This window comes from Panicum virgatum, chromosome 1K (assembly GCF_016808335.1).
Source record: "Panicum virgatum strain AP13 chromosome 1K, P.virgatum_v5, whole genome shotgun sequence".
NCBI lineage: Eukaryota > Viridiplantae > Streptophyta > Magnoliopsida > Poales > Poaceae > Panicum > Panicum virgatum.
In genome coordinates, this window is record NC_053136.1 from 7113651 (window position 1) to 7130589 (window position 16939).

The window sequence follows — 16939 nt, forward strand, 5'->3', positions numbered from 1 at the left end:
TATGAGAACAAGTTACGCATTCCTTCGGAGAAATTTGCATCGCCATGGGCCGTGGCGAGCAGGTCTTTGTCCAAGTGTGTGTATGTGCAGGTATCTAGACATGCGTTGGGGGTGCGACACGCACCAAGAAGTGATGGCGGCCCACACAAAGGCAAGGGCAGTGTTTGTGGGGAGGCAAAAAAAAAAAAAACGGGCCACAAACAAAGGGGATACCGATCCGCGGTTTTTTCTTTTTTATATTTAAAAAAATTAAAATTTCAAAAATATATGTCTGTTTTGGAAAATTTCAAAAATATACCCCGGTCGCCCTATGGGGGGCGACAGGGCTCCAATGTATTTTTTTTTCTTCAAATTTACAACAAAGTCCCTGAAGAAAAAAAAAGAGGGGGCCTGTCGCCCCCCCCCCAACGGGCGACAGGCCCCTGTCGCCCGCCCCAGGGGCGACCGACCAGTGGGCTCAGCCTACAGGGGCCGGTCGCCCCTCCCGCGGGCGACTGGGGGGCCTGTCGCCCCCCCCCAGGGCGACCAGGTCAGCCCTCCCTATATAAGGCCTCTCCCCTCATTCCCTCCTCATTTGACCTAAAAAAATCCACCAAAAATCCAGAAAAAAGAGGGGTAAGGAGAAGGGAAGCGGCGAAGCTCTGCCGAATTCCGCACTTGTTATCTACCGGTAACTTCCGTATAAATTCATTGATATTGTATAACAATTTAATTTAATTAGTGGATTAGCTGAATTAGATTTGGTGCTTTAGAACACTGGTTTAGTATTACAATTTGAGTACTATTACAGACTTTTTCAAATAAAATAATTATACATTAGAATAGAATTATGACAGTACCTTATTGATATTGCAGTATAAGACAATAGAATTATGACAGTACCTATATTTTCACGCATCGATTTGGTATACGATATGTGCATTGCTTAAATCATTGTTTTTTTATTTGGCGCACCACACAATAGCGTCAATGTCTTCGTCAGGATCAACCTACATTCCGTGGAGCAAGTGTAAAGCCACCGTACCCGAAGGAATTGATGTGCCAATGTAATCCCGGCATTTTACATTCCATAAGGCATGGTAGGTTTAGATGCAACAAGAAATTATCTTGTCGCGTGCACATGCCACTGCAATTAGTTGTTTATGTTTTAAGTTGAGAGCTTAACTTTGTGTGTTGTAGCCTTTACCATTAATTTGTAGTTGTAGCCGGGAGTCTATGAAATCTTTGAACTTGTCCTTAATATTTTCGGAGCTTTTCATGTCACTAGAATACTAAAAAACACACATTTTATTAATATAACAATAAGAATTAAGAACTAAGAAATACATCGGGGTCTACTGCTAAAAGGCACACATTTTTATGTCACTAGAATACTAAAAAGCATCCGGAGACCTCACCCGCCGACGATGATGACGACTACACGCTCCAATAGTTCAAAATAGGAATCATAGTGTATCTAGCTGCGAGTACGAGATCACAGGTTGCCACTGCTCAGCACGGCGATCACGGGTTTCCCAAATGTCGCATTCTTTGCCCAGACATACGTGACAAAAGACGACAACCCAATAGCAGTGCTCTTCCACCATTTCAAATAAATGTGACAAGACAACAACCACACCAGCTCACCTTCAAAGCAGTCTCTCTGGCGAGGACGACGGACCTGTCATTCTACAGCGAAGGTCTGTGGCGTGTAGTGGGGAAGGCGGCATCTAGGCGCGATCGACCGAGCGGCAGCAATGCAGTGCTGTGAGTCTGCATGCACAGAGATGCATCGAGTAGTCATTTCGAGCATCGAATATAGCCTTTTCAGTGTTAGGTCAGCTAGCCTCTTCACTGTGTTGTCATGTAAGTTTTTTAGGTGCATTTACACTCCACACTCAGGGTATCAGACCTTTGTGCGCCTATAAATACTCCCAAGTTTGTGAACTCCCAGCACAACTCAAACGTTATATTTATTACATGCTGCAATATCAATAAGGTACTGTCATAATTCTATTCTAATGTATAATTATTTTATTTGAAAAAGTCTATAATAGTACTCAAATTGTAATACTAAACCAGTGTTCTAAAGCACCAAATCTAATTCAGCTAATCCACTAATTAAATTAAATTGTTATACAATATCAATGGATTCATACGGAAGTTACCTGTAGATCAGGAGTACGCAATTCGGCAGAGCTTCGTCGCTTTTCTTCTCCTCACCCCTCTCTTTTTTTTCTGAATTTTTAGGATCAAATGACAAAGGGAATGGCGGCGAATGGCGGCCAGGGCTTAAATAGAGGGAAAGGCCCCTGTCGCCCTCCCAACGGGCGACAGGGGCCTGTCGCCCGTTGGGGGGCGACAGGCCCCCTCTTTTTTTTCTCCAGTGACTTTGTTGCAAATTTGAATAAGAAAAAAATTACATTTGAGCCCTGTCGCCCCCCATAGGGCGACCGGGGTATATTTTTGAAATTTTCCAAAACGGACATATATTTTTGAAATTTTATTTTTTTTAAATATAAAAAGGAAAAAACGACGATCAATCCAGCCCACGAAGTGAAAAAATACAACGCAACCTCTCCTCTCTTCCCAAGCAATAGCGACGCCCAGGCCCTGGCCTCCATCATCGGTGCACCCCTTCTCCGACCTTCCTTCCCGAGGCCGGCGCCGAGCCCTCCTCCCCGATGCCGGCGGCCGCGCCCCTCCTCCCCGACCTCCCGGCGAAGGCGGAGGGCGGCCGGGCGGAGGCGCACAGGGCCCCCGATGGCGGGTGGCAGTGGAGGCCCGCGCGGCGGGCGTGCGCAAGCGGCGGTCGGGCGCAAGCAGGGAGGGCACCAGAGGCCGCGCGCGTGGTGGATGGCGGTGGCGGCTTGATTCGGACGCTTGTACAGGGCCCACTTGTTATTGATAGATGGTGGTGGTTCGGCCAGCGCGGGAGTATCGTCAGCCGGGCGGGGCGAAAACATAGTGGGTGGTGGCCAGCAACGGGGGCAAAAAGAAGGCCGGTGGCGCGGTGGTGAGTGGGCGGGCAGTGGGTGCCGTCGGCAAGGCTATGGACGAGAGAGTGGTTAGGTTGTCGAGGAATAAGAAGTGGGGGAGGAGGCGGCGGGGGCGGGGGGGGGGGGGGGCAACTCCAAGTCTCACTTGTCCCTTCCGTCGCGTCCCTGCCAGCCTCTCTGTCAAAGGTGACGTGTGCACGGCACCGCGCCAGCTTTTAGATGTTTCAAACGCTGATTAGTCTGAATGTTGCAAAAAAACTACTAGTAGTAAGCATGAAATGCATATGAGAGTCCACGATATTTACAAGATGAATTTCCAGAAAAGTACTTGTTTTGCACTTCTTCATTTTCCTTGTCTTGTTTTTTCGAATCGTTTTTATGTTTCCTTTTCTTTCTTGGGCGAGACGACGAGGGGGCTCCTATATATCTTGTGGAAGATGGTTAAACAACTTATCTTTAGGGTTTTTTGTCTACAGAACACCACCAAAACGTGATTTTGTGGGCAGCACATCCCACTCTTCAAATTAGTTTGGCACACACCGTGAAAACACAAATTTGTATGCAGCACATCCTTCCTATTAAAAATTATATTTTCTAACTGGATAGGAGAGAGGGAACTGTGAAAGGACTAAAGTGCCCTTGGTGCGGCCTGTCGTCTCCCTCGCGCGCGCCTGCTCTGCTCCGCTCCGATGCTGCCCTGCTGTGCGCCGTGGTCCGGCCGCCGCTCCGTCCGCTGCGCCGCCGGGCGAGGCCAGAGGAGAGAGGGAGAGAGGGGAGCCGCGAGCAAGGAGGATGGAGGAGGCCGTCAAGCTCGTCCGCCGCCCTCGTCCAGCTCGTCCACTGCGGATCCTCCACCGCCGGCCGGCCGCCCTCGTCAAGCTCGTCCGCCGCCGGGTGGGAGCTCGTCCGCGCGCTCGAGGCCGGCGAGCCCGCGGCCGGAGAGCTCGAGAGCACTACGGGAGCCTGCCGCGGCCTCGCGGATGCCGACAGAGGGAGCCCGCCGTGGCCTCGCGCGCGCCGGCGGAGGGAGCAGCGCCGCGCCGGCCCGCGTGGCCGGAGCACATGGCGGCCTAGTCGAGCCCGACGGGGGAGCAGGACGCGGCGGCGGAGGAGGAGGAGTAGGCGGCGGCGGGGGAGTAGGCGGCGGCGGCGTAGGAGTAGGCGGCGGCGGCGTAGGAGTAGGCGGCCTGATCAAGCCCGCGCCGTGGCCTGGTCAAGCAGGCGCGGCGAAGCGATGGCAGCCGCCACGAGGGAGCCGGCGTGGGGGAGCGGCGGCGGTCGGCGCGTGGGAGAAGGTGCGAGGGACCATCGGCAGTGCGCGGACTAGTGTCGAGGGGCGGCCACGGCGCGGGCTAGCGGTGACTCCTCGGCCGCAAGTCGCGCGCGGCACTGCACCTCCTCCCTCCGCGCCGCAACCCGGGCTAGCATCGAGGGACGGCGGACTGGCGTCGAGGGGCGGCGGCGGCGCGGACTGGCGTTGAGGGGCGGCGACGGTGCGGGCTTGTGGCGGCGCAGACCGGCGCGAGAGAGCAGGCGCGGGGGAGCGGCGGTGGTCGACGTGCTGGATCGGGCGCGGGGGAGCGCCGGCGGTGGCCTACCGGAGGGGGAAGAAGAAGATGACAGGTGGGCCTGAGGGCAAAATAGTCTTTTTACACCTTCACTCTGCTAAAAATGATTAATATACTTGGCGTGGTGTGTTGGAGACAAATGTGCAATTTTACAATGTGTTGGAGACAATTTCAGCTTTCACGGTGTGCTCCACACAAAACCACTCTTTCAGAGTGTGCTACATACAAATTTCCCTTATCTTTAAAAGCCCACTAAGACCCATTTACTAAAAAAATATTGAACCAATATTTCACAAATGTTAAACCAACATTTTAAAAATGTTGATTCAACAATTACATAATGTTGAACTAGTATTTCCAAAATGTTGAATCTATATTCTAAAAATATTGAACCAATATTTTTTTTCCTTATCTTCTCCGGCGCCGGCGGCGCAGGCGACGGCGGTTGAGCCAGCAGCGGCGGCGGCGGCATAGCAAGTGGTGGCGGTGGTGCAGGCGGCGGCGGCGGCGCGGTGGCAGTGGGGCGGGCGGGGAGCGCAGCAGGGGCAGGCGCGCGCAGCGGCGATGCTCTAGGGCGGAGCACCGGCGCGCGGGAAGCAGGGCGGGGGCGGCGACGCGCGGCGGGGCGGAGACGGCCGTGGCGGCGGTGCATGGCGGGGAGTAGGGAGAGCGCGACGCAAGGCGGGAGCAGGGCGTAGAAGCGCATGTCGGAGGAGGAAGGCGATGGAGAAGGGGCAGACGGAGGAGGAAGACGAGATGGTGGAGCTAAATCGGATGGCCACCAGGGATTGCACGAATCTCAAACACTGGAAGGTAAGTTGGAAAAAATCTTGCGGAAGATGGATAGGTTTTCTGAGACGATGAACCTTCAAGGGGGCTCCTATACATCTTGTGGAAGATAGATAAAGTCCATTTGGCCCAATTAATTACTGCAAATATGTTCAACATTTTGAGAGAATTAGCTCAACATTTTCTATAAACAAGTTCAACAATTGTTTTCAAATTGTTGAAACTGTCAAAACAAAATGTTGAAATTGGAAGCACAAAATGTTGAAAGTACCAAAATCGAAAGTTGAACAGGGCGCTTCTCTTTGTGAGCTGGAGCTTTCTTCTCCGGCGAGCTGGGCACGATAGCTTTCTTCTCCTGTGAGCTCGTCCAGTGGCCAGCAGGCGCGGTACTGGCACGCCAATACCAGGGTGTAACAGCATGCACGGATACGCTTCCGGCTTGTGCTTCGTGTCGCGCCGCGCGGTGGCAGGCGGGCCGCGCGGCATGCGCCCGGGGAGCAGAGCAGGGGGCAGCCGGGGATGCGGACAAATCGTGATTGCGGTGGTGTTCTGGCCTGTGGTCTCCGCCCGCCCCATGGCAATGGCAGTGGCTGGCACCCCCGCCGTGGTGCCCCAGCCGCAGCGGCGGCGCGCACCGAGACCTCGGTCGGCCGCGGGAGCGGCGGCACGCCCAGGGGAGGGCCCGCGGCGGTGCATCGCGGCGACGGGGCAGCCGCGGGGGCCGTGCTCGGCGGCGGCACGAGCTGCGTAGGGCGGCGGCGCGAGCACAGGGGAGAGGAAGAGGCAGGTGAGAGAGAGAGTGTTAGGTTTGGGTGTGTTGATCCAATGGATACAAATGTTTGCACGAATCTCAAACACTGGAAGATTCAACTCATCCGCATCTTGCGGAAGATGGATAGGATTCCGCACCTTGAAAGCCCTTGGGGCCTAGGGTCCAGCATTATCGGGCCCACACAGCTTCCACGCAGCGCCGGCCCGCCGGCCCATAGACACGACGTCCCGAACCAAGTGGCTCCTGCCTCTCGCTCACCGCCTCACCGGCAGAGCAGTGGCGCGGCGGCCGCCTGCTACAGCAACTCCACTGAACCCTTGCCCGCCTCGAAACCCTACTCCGGCCGGCGTCCGCTTCCACTCGCGGCGGAGGCATGGCGCTTACCATCCCCGCAGCCCTCTGCTGGCCGCCTCCCGGTAACTACCTCAGCACCGTCGACACTACGCCCGTGCCGATGCGTCACGGGCTGGACCCGGAGACGCTGAACGCCTACGGGGAGTCGGGGACACGGTGCTCGGCTTCCTCTACGCCTACCTCCCCATGCCGCCGGTCTCCACCGCCGCCACCCTCGCCGCCGCCGCTGCCGCCGCCACCACCGAGGACGGCGAAGGGATCGACCGCATCAGCGGCCTCCCCGACGACCTCCTCCACCGCATCGTCGCCCGCCTCCCCGCCAAGGACGGCGCCCGCACCGCCGCCCTCTCCACGCGTTGGCGCGGGCTCTGGCGCTCGGCGCCGCTCGTCCTCGTCGACACCCACTTCCTCCCCCGCGGCGGCGCCGAGGGCCGGCCCCCGCGCCCCGGCGCCGTCTCGCGCGCCGTGCGCCGCGCCGTCTCCGCAGCCCTCCGCGCGCACCCCGGGCCGTTCCCTTTCGTCAGCCTCTCCTGCGGGTTCATGGAGGCCGTCGACAGGGACCGCGCCGTGCTCGCGCGCTGGTTCCAGCTCCTCGCCACCAAGGGCGTCGAGGAGCTCGTCTTCGTCAACCGCCCCTCGCCCCTCGAAGGCCTGCGCCTCCCCGCCGCTCTCTTCAGCTGCACCTCCCTCCGCCGCCTGTACCTCGGCGCATGGAGGTTCGTCGACACCGCCACCCTCCCGCGCGGTGCCTCCTTCCCCAGGCTGCATGAGCTCGTCCTCGGCGCCATCGCCCTGGAGGACCGCGACCTCGACTTCCTGCTCGCCGCGAGCCCCGTGCTCGAGATCCTCGCCATTGTTGGAAGCGTGCTGAAATGGAACGCCCGTCTTGCCAGCCACAGCCTACGCTGCGCACAATTCTGCCTTGCCCTCCTTGAAGAAGTGGCGGTAGTGGACGCCCCGTCCCTTGAGCGGTTCTTCATCTTTCGGTGCCTGAACAACCAGCGCCGCCATGGCGCGAGGGTCAAGATTGGCCACGCCCCACGGTTGAGCATGCTGGGTTATTTGGAGCCAGGAGTGCGCGTTTTGGAGATCGGCAACACCGTCATCAAGGTCTCAATTAGTCAATTTCATTTTCTTTTATTCTTTCTGACTTTCTGTCCATAATTGGCAATTTGGCATGCATGCATTAGAAATATCTGCTAATCGAGGAGCTTGACGCAATGGAGCTTCATGTATCTGTTGTTTTGTGCATTGCAGTCTGGAACGATGCCGAGTCCAAAGACCACTGTTCCAAGCGTGCAGATGTTGGCACTGCATCTGCATTTCAGAATGCGCAATGAGGTTAAAATGCTTCCAGCCTTCCTCAGGTGTTTCCCAATGTCGAAATACTGTGTATCCAGGTATAATTGCCCTCTCCCCTCCATTTGTTATTTGCATTGTCATTGTCATCATCATTGTCCACTTTGTAGCATTATATTGCTCCTGCAAAATCCATTTTCTTCCATCACTATATAGCTGAACAGTCCACTGAACTTATATTTCAGTCTGAGGAAACTCGTGAGCCCACTGGCGAGTTGAACCTCAAGTTTTGGCAGGAGACCGGTCCCATCAAATGTGTTCAAACACAACTCAAGAGGCTAGTATTCCGAGAGTTCCATGGGGAGGAAGGTGAGTTTGCCTTCCTTATGTTCATCGCAGAAAATGCCCGGCTGTTGGAGGAGATGATTCTTGTGATGGAACTTCGAAGGCCCTCCGCACCAGAAGAACTTTTTGCCAGAATGAAGGCACTGGAGACTGCAAGGTGGGCAAGCGGGAGCAACAAAGCGGGGTACATGCTTTCCCGACCTGGTGTAGGAGGAGGGAGCGCTTGGTCTCTCAAAGTGGGTTCTGACTTTAAGCACAATGATCCTTTTCTCTGCCTATTTAGAATGCAAGCACAGTAAATAAACAATCAAGTTATACACTACTGGTAATTTGCCACTGTTAAGCAAATTGTTCTCGATGCATATCTGACTGGAGATATCTCAGCTAGTTGTGTAATAACTTAATTACTGTTTGCTATATAATGTGCCATATTTCCATGTTGGTGTCATCTTTTTCATTGCGTTTCCTGATTGTTTACGCAATCATCAGAACTATCCGTCTTTGGGCATTATGAATTTATTATTTCTTCTCTGAATCCATTTTAATTTCTGTAACGGAGGCTTAATTGAGCTGGATCAGGCTAGGGCATGCTTGTTTGTGACCTTGTTGGTTAAAATGCCAGGCCCTGTGTGTGGCATTCATCCTTAAATTTTATCTGCATATCAATTGAACTTGTGTCATGCATGCATTTCTGCTGTCTTGTTGCATAGACTCTAGGAGTATTCCTTGCAAAGATGATTCAGAAGAATGTCCTTTTTGCTCTACCAGATGGATGTCAGGTGATCGCGCCAAATTATATTGCTTTGTTTCATGCATTAACTGTTTCTTTGCGCTGCTGCTGTTTCTTTCATACTATCAGTAATAGAAAATTGGGCATCATTGCTGCCAACAATCCGCTCAGGTCTGTAGTCAACCCCATCAGAAGTTGTACACCAATGCCACAGCACTACCCACATGGTTATGGGTGTTTCTTGTCGATGTTGGTAGGGCTCACCCATACTGCTGTGTTTAGATTCCAAAAAATTTTGGCAAAAAAACATCACATCACATGTTTGGGCACATGCATGGAAGTACTAAATGAAGTCTATTTACAAATCTTTTTACGCAGATGGGTTGTAAATCGCGAGACGAATCTAATGAGCCTACTTAATCCATAATTTGCAACAGTGGTGCTGCAGTAACCATCCGCTAATCATGGATTAATTAGCCTATTTAGATTCGTCTCGCGATTTACAACCCATCTATACAAAAAAAATTGTAAATAGACTTTATTAGTACTCCGAAATAACAAGATTCCCTTTCAAAAATTTTACACCTAAACATCTAAACACAGCCATTTGATTGTTTCTTGAGACTAGCATGTTTCTCCAGCTTCTTAATCTTGCATGGGACTAGCATGATTGACGGCAGGTCGTTTCAGCCATGGACTAGCATGTTTGCTTAATTCATTGCACAGATTTCTTGCCAAGAGTAAAGAAATCAGTCTTGCATTTCTAGCCATCATAGTTGCGAAAGAAGCACTTGTATAACATATAAAATTATAAATACATATGAAAGCCGTGCTAGGTTCTACATAATGAAAGTTCAAACTTTCTCCCTCACATACGAATGCCTTGGAAGTACCAAATAATCTCATGGATTACGGATTGGCAGTGGCACACAAATCATTCATGGATCGAGGTAGCTAAACGCTAGCAACAGTACAGTGAATAGCTTGTTACTGTCGGAATCAGCCCCAGATCTGCAGAACTTTACAAGCCATAGGAGAACCATAGCAATACAAATTGACAATACACAGATACGCATATCTGTGAACTAGGCAAGGAAGCACCCAAATTAACCTACTAATAAAAAAAACATATAAAACACATTTCTCCCAGGCAAGGAGCTCTGGGCACCTGCTGTCTGCTGACGTGCAGCACACTACCTTGCTGAGGGAACCGTCTCACTTGAATCAACTGCCTCCTCTTTCACGTCTGTTTTGGAGCTCTTCTCCTCAGTGATGCAGTCCGAGCTATCAGGTCCGGATGAGCCCTGGAACGAACTGGTCTGTTCAGGCTTGAACAGCTCATCGTTCTCCAGGTCGGACAACTTCTCAGCAGATTCTCCTTTGAGCAACTCAACAACTTCAGACATTATCGGTCTCTGCTCTGGCTTGTTCTGAGAACATGCGAGCCCGACAAGCACCACTTGCTTCAGCTCATCCTCGATGAAGTTACCATTGAGCTTTGGATCAGCTATTTCCTTGAACTTTTTGTCGCGGGCTAGAGGAAGAGCCCACTCGGTTATGGTTCGTTTTGTGGTGGGGTTTACCTTCTCGACTGGCCTCTTCCCGCTTGCAAGCTCTAGGAGCATGATTCCAAAGCTGAAGACGTCACAGCTTTCAGAGGCCTTCCCAAGCATCGCATACTCTGGTGCAAGGTAACCGAGTGTGCCTTTTACCTTTGTGGTGACATGTGTTGCACCATCTGGAATGAGCTTAGCGAACCCAAAATCAGCAACGCGAGCTTGGAAATTCGAGTCCAGAAGGACATTGCTCGCCTTGACATCTCTATGAATGATATGTGGTGTTGCGTAGTGATGAAGATAACTACAAGATGAAAGAATTCTAAACGTTAAGATTGCTGCATTTTGATGAAAATGATGAACTGATATTGTGAGGCTTACGCGATCCCTTCTGCAGAATCTATGGCGATCTTCATTCTTCTTTCCCAACCGAGATTGCATTCTGCTGCGTGCTGTCCATGAAGCTGAGAGTGTATGCTCAGATTTGGCATATAATCATAGACTATCAAGCGTTCTTGGCCTTCAGCACAATATCCACGCAAGCTCAAAAGGCTTTTGTGCCTCACTCGTGCCAAAATCTCCACCTCAACAGCAAATTCTTTTTCAGCCTTGTTGCTCCAACTCTTGAGCCTTTTCACTGCTATCTGTTTATATGTCATTAATGAGCGAAGCATAAGTTGGAGAACATGAGATCTCATTCATGGAATAAATAGTAAATAGAACCTACTTGATCCCTTAATTAAACTTCTAATTGAACAAAGAATTCAAAGCATAAGATAAATATGCCAAAGAGGGCCGCAAGGACCGCGTAGCTCAAAATTTCATAAAAAAATATTAATTTTATGTTACACCATGTAAGTAAACTATTGCCACATCAATTAGATTATCCAATGCAGCACAAATCACTTACATTAGTAAACAATTTTGAAGATACAGAAGGAAACAAGAAACTCCAATTTAGGGGCTTTGTTTTTATTTAGACTCCCAAATAGGTGCAGCAAAGCATACCCATGTGTCAGGAACCTCACTTTTTTTATCCGGCCATGTCATTCATGGAAATACCCTCTGACATAGCAAGAACAATGCAAACTTTTACAAGCACTAGAATTGTAGTTAACTTGGCTACAATATGGCAGCGAACCCCTATTATTAGCTAGTAGTCATGAACCAGTGCACTGTAGCATTTTCAGTTATGCCATTGCACAGCTTGTTTGGTTCTGATCCTGAAAAGGTTGTGCGTGCCAGGCAGCACATCCAGACGCTCAATTTCGTCAGCCTGGGGTCTGAATCGCTGCCTGGGAGCAGCTGCCTGGCTCAGTATCTCATCCAAACAAGTAGGGGTGTAAATCGGCGATCCTTAGGCGCACCTCCAACCCTCTTAAGTTCAAATACTTGTACTACTTCTCTAGATGCACCTAAAGACCACCAAGTTGCACCCCTACAAACAAGAAAATTAGGTGTGATATAATGTTAGTGCAGAACAAATGATGAACATGAAAATATTAGAATAATTATTTTCATATGTTAATCGTGTATTTAAGACAAATACAACAGGGGGACTTCAACTGTTGAGACCTTCCCAGTTCAACGTTATTGATCTTTCATCCAAATATCATACCATGTTATTTGATTTTCCTGCTTTTGAGAATATTAGGTGATGAAGAAGATAGAAACAAATATTGAGAAGAAAAGTAGGGTAGTTGTCTGAATTTGTCAAGACTCTGTGATTGGCTGGTTGTTGACTGGCCTTCTTTCAGGCCGTGTGGTTTCATTATCCCTCACTTGTATTCTTCCACCTAATAATTATGATACTATCTAGTTATAATTTATAAATGATAATGTGATCTACAACTAGGCTGTCTATAATCATTGGAGAGAGAAAAATTCAGTGCTCCACTCAAACCAGAAAGCCCGTGTTTGGCATGGTCTCAAGCTAAGCTATAGTTTGGATGCCCGTCGCCTTCAAAAGCATATTCGTAGAACCAGTGGCGAAGCCACGTTCAGCTACTGTGGTGCTATGGCACAAGGGTAAAAAAAATGTTGCCACTAACAAAACTCAATTCAGCATGTATTTTTTTTTCGAAATTTTATGTGTCCCTTAAGCGGTGTTCCTGAGTCATTTTCCAGCTAGCTTCGCCCCTGCATAAAACTGCTCTGAAAACTACTAGAAACAGAAAAGGCGCGACATGGTGAAATTAAATCAGCTAAGATACAATCATAAACATCAGCAGGTCTATCCATTTGCATTGTCCTGTTCCTACCTACCAACAATACCAAAAGCACTAGAATCTAAAACTTCAGCCTGCAAGGGGGCAAAAAAAGGTTGCACAGAGCAGAATGAAGATTCATGTGGTTCATAGTCCAAGAGAAACAACACCTGTGATCCATCCCAGAGCTGGCCCCAGTAGACGCTGCCAAACCCACCCTCACCAAGCTTGTTGTCGTAATTGAAATTGTTTGTCGCCAACTGAAGCTCCTTCAGCGAGAAGATGCGCCATGCTGCGCCCTTCTTCTTCTTCCTCCTACCTGGTTCGCCCCTAAGAACACAACAATGAAGTGAATAGCTCGAGTTACTAGCAGATTTTATACAGTAATAAAAAGATACTAATGTAGCCCCCTAAAGATCATGAGTTCACCTAACTCTTCCACTAAAAGCAGTACATTCTGAACAAACTACACAAATCTAATATTATGCCATTTTCAACCTGATTGCAAATCGTCAAACAAGACTTCCTGCAGTTTAAGGCTACTCCTCGCAGTGGAAACATTGGAAATCTGAACTGACGTACAAGTTTAGATATCCAATCATTATCCTTCAAATCAGTCCAAACGAGATGTGATTACTGATTATACTTGCCCCTCACCGAAGTACTAATCAACCCACAGAAAAATACACCAAGCTCACACAATTATTTCACAGCTCATCCTTCCTCGACCAAAAAAACAAAATCCAAAATCAATCGCTACCAAAGTCATCGCCCAAAATAGACCAGTTTTCTGTGTAATAAACGGAGAGAGAGAGAGAGAGAGAGAGAGAGAGAGAGAGAGAGAGAGAGAGAGAGAGAGAGAGAGAGAGAGAGAGAGAGAGAGAGAGAGAGAGAGAGAGAGAGAGAGCAAAAAAAAAAGTTGCCATCACTTGACCATCTCCCCAAAACCCCAATTCCTCAGCTGTCCCGCCCTTCTCCCCCAAACCGAACAACCCAAGATCACGCCCCAGCCCTGCACCCACGCCTCAATTCCAACACCAAAAACCGCAGCCACCACCAGTCCGGCACCACTCACCCGTCGGACCGCTTGCAGCAGGAAGCCCACCCCATCACCCGTCCGACACTTCGCATCGCCTCCAAAACCCCCCAAATCCGCACGAGCCGCCGCGTCCCCAAGCTCCTCCGAGCGCCTCACCCGACCGCGCCGCGGCCTCCCCTCGACGCCGGCCACCGGCGACTGCCCGCGCGGCCGCAGCGGAGAGGAGGAGAGGAAGGAGAGCAAAGCGGGGAGAGGGCGAGCGAGTCTTCTCAGGGGCCCTGTCTGCGTCTGTCGGCTGAGCGCACCACCGCTCCCCCACCCGCGTACGCAAAGCCAGCCGGCCAGCCAGCAGCCGCGGGGTCGGGTCCGCTCACCCGCGGGGGGCCGGGCCGGTGGGGCCGCCTCGCCCACGTGGCGCCGCCCGGGTGGCTAGTTTTGAACCGGCTGCGGTAACGGTCGGGTGCAAACCGGCGCGGTAACGTCACCCCACTGGTGGCGCGCGTCGGGGTCCGGCGGCCGCTGAGCTGCGGGCCCCCGGTGGTGATGGCTGATGACCCCCCCAGGCGCCGGTGCGGGCCCGGCTGTTGAGCGATGGCTGCGTTTGACCAAAAGGAAAGATCCTTGCGGGAGACTCTGCTGAGATGAGCACAGACAGCGGGTGTGCTTGTACTCTACTCCAACAGAAATTCATGCGAATTTTGAATGTGTTCGCTGTTCTTGACCATTCGAAGGTTCCTTCCTTGGAATTTTCAAAATACCCTATGCTAAGCGGGTGAGAACGCTACAGGTTTTCGTTGAGAAATTGGGTTCTAACAAGCAGCCAAAGAAAAAGAAAAGAAGAACTCCCGTCACGGTAAGGTTCTCTGCACCTAACCAGTGAAAATTTGTGTTTTTTAACATGGCTGGTAAAAAGTGATGGTGAAGAGAGTGTTTTTTGTTGCGATTAGTGTTTTTTGTTGCTGAGGAAAGGATTAGTGATTGGTCTCTTGTCTCCTCTGCACAAAGCCAAAGGGACAGAGGACGAAACAACAAAAAGAGCAAAGCGCCGGTGAAAGTGATGCCCCCCCCCCCCCCCCAAACTAATAAATGGCAGGAACGAAAGGCATCAGCTCTCGCTGGCCCCGTTTTATTAGTTTTTAGGCACTAAACACGTAGCGCCAAGCAATCAAGAAATGGTGTGCGCTGGCAACCAAGATGTTCTGCTGGATGCTTTAGCTGCGTTGACCAGTTCTCCGATCCTCTCTCATCAGGGGATATTCTTATCTTGTCTTGTTTACACGGCACAAAAATTCGTTCTGGTCGTGGTACTACCTACGTTAGCCGACTTTTCTTCTTCTTTTGATTGCTTGACCGATCGTCGGGGGATGTGGTGGCATACGGTAAAGAAGAAATTAAACAAACAAACAAACAAAAAATCTTGGCGGAGATGAGTACAACCGTGAATTTGTGTGGAGCATACATCTTTGTTTACTGAAACCACATCGCGGTCCTGGCCAGGGAGATGGGCCACGTAGGCCGGAAAACATCGGCCGTCGGATCGCGATCCGACGGCCAGAAATAGATAGGGACGTAAATTTTGCAAAAAAAAGCCCCGAGTTTTATTAAAATGAACACGGAGTCCATCAATTTAATGGAAAACTTCTCGGACTTTGTGGAGCCTTACTTTAAAAAAAACCCTGAACTTTTAGTAATCGTGTCGTACTCCGTGAATTTTGTAAAAAAAAACCCTGGACTTTGTTAAAATGATTCTGAAGTCTATCAATTTTATGAAAAACCCCTTGAACTTTTCAGTAATCGACCGGTACTCCGTCGACGCTAAATTTACCAAATAACCCACGCAGTCTACCAATTTTACGAAACCCCCCAGACTTTTTGCAGTTCAATTTTTTAAAATAAAACTGAACTGGAGGGCATATTTCTGCGCGGCGATGTTCTAGTATGGTCTGCATACAAGAACAAAAGTGCTGTGAGTTTTGAATGGTTTTGTAAACAGCCTGGTGTTCTTGACCGTTTCAACGAGCTCCCTCATTGGCGATTTTTTCAGGATGACTCATCCATAGACTATACGAGTTTCGATCGAGTCGAGTGATTGAGAAACAATTTTGAAACTTGATGATAGTGTTTAGCATCAAACATTACATTTATAATTAATGCGATCGGTGGCGGTGATAGGGCAAAACAAAACAAAACCTGCCACGAGAAATTTATGGGTTGCGTGCTAATTGGTCTTCCCCACACAAAGCTGAGGTTCTTAAAAAGAGAACAAAAGACAAGGAAAAGAAGCTGAGCAGTGTCCCCCACTATATCCAGGTCCAGCCTTAGCCATCACAAGCAGCACTAGTACAAGAAACTCTTTTAATTCGCCTGTCAAGATCAGTTAGGCGCGACACAAAAAAATAATGTTGCAGAGCAATCAAGCAAATGATCTGCACGCTTGACGCTCCCCATCATTCTGACCGAAACTATTATCTGTTCCTGCAGAAAAAGTACCAAGCAACAGTCGAGTGAGGCGAATTTCTCTTCTAAAAAGAATTCGAGTGATGCGAGATGCTCCCCCCAGTCTCGCCGGAACCTCCGGCTGGGCTGACCGATTCTAACTTTCTAACATCTGCGCTGCCGTCACACACGCACACCCGTTCACATGATCGAGTCGATTGCGTACAATACAATACAGCAGAGCATGGCGCCATGTTTGAATTCTGTCGACCGTGAAAAGGACGTCTTGTTTGCTGTTTGAATTTCAAGTCGATGCCGTGAACTTGGACGTGTACTGAATCCTCGCATCTGTTTGTTGACCTGATTAATCCGGAAGTACTAGGATTGTTCCGATGCTTTGAATGTGCTTGGAATATGATAGTTCGTGTTGCAAACTTGCAATGTTACATATAAATTCGAGACTCCACGCACAATTTGCTATTGATGCGTTAATGTAAGTAAGATTCACAAATTTTGTTGTTTAGGAATTCAGTGAATGAAAAAACCCAAAAGGTCGTGGTCAGGTTGGAATGCTTCACAATCAGCCACTATAATTGCAAGAATTTAAATCTTGGAATGGGTTGCAATTCCCATATTTTTTTTGAGCAAATTCCCATGTTTTTTTTTTGAGCAAATTCCCATGGGTTGCAATTCCCATGTACTAAACGGGCCCTACGGGAATTCCCATATCACGATTTGGGCTTTCGGTCGGGCCGCGCGCGCATCTCTACTGGCCCAACAGTCCCAATTGAGTCGAGAAAAGTAGCAAGGCCCAGCCCAGCCCATACCCAGCTAGCTGAAGGCCTACCTCTACCTGGGTGTCTCTC

The 16939-nt window shown here is 50.0% G+C and overlaps 1 protein-coding gene and 1 pseudogene across 2 annotated transcripts; one reads left to right on the plus strand and one right to left on the minus strand.

The window, feature by feature from the left end:
- The first annotated feature begins 6380 nt into the window (after positions 1–6380).
- LOC120677421 lies at positions 6381–8553 on the plus strand (annotated as a pseudogene).
- A 1165-nt stretch (positions 8554–9718) lies between these two features.
- Positions 9719–13936, minus strand: LOC120677678 (PTI1-like tyrosine-protein kinase At3g15890). Of its 2 annotated transcripts, XM_039958876.1 has the most exons (5): positions 13674–13729; positions 12769–12928; positions 10773–11035; positions 10026–10695; positions 9719–9994 (listed from the first exon to the last, which is right to left on the minus strand). In XM_039958876.1, the coding sequence occupies exons 1-4, from the start codon at positions 13727–13729 to the stop codon at positions 10029–10031; spliced, it is 1146 nt and encodes a 381-aa protein (XP_039814810.1). In that variant the 3' UTR covers positions 9719–9994; positions 10026–10028. The 2 variants fall into 2 exon arrangements, with proteins under 2 accessions (XP_039814810.1, XP_039814883.1); XM_039958949.1 differs by having other exon boundaries at positions 9726–10695; positions 13674–13936.
- Between the last annotated feature and the right edge of the window lie 3003 nt (positions 13937–16939).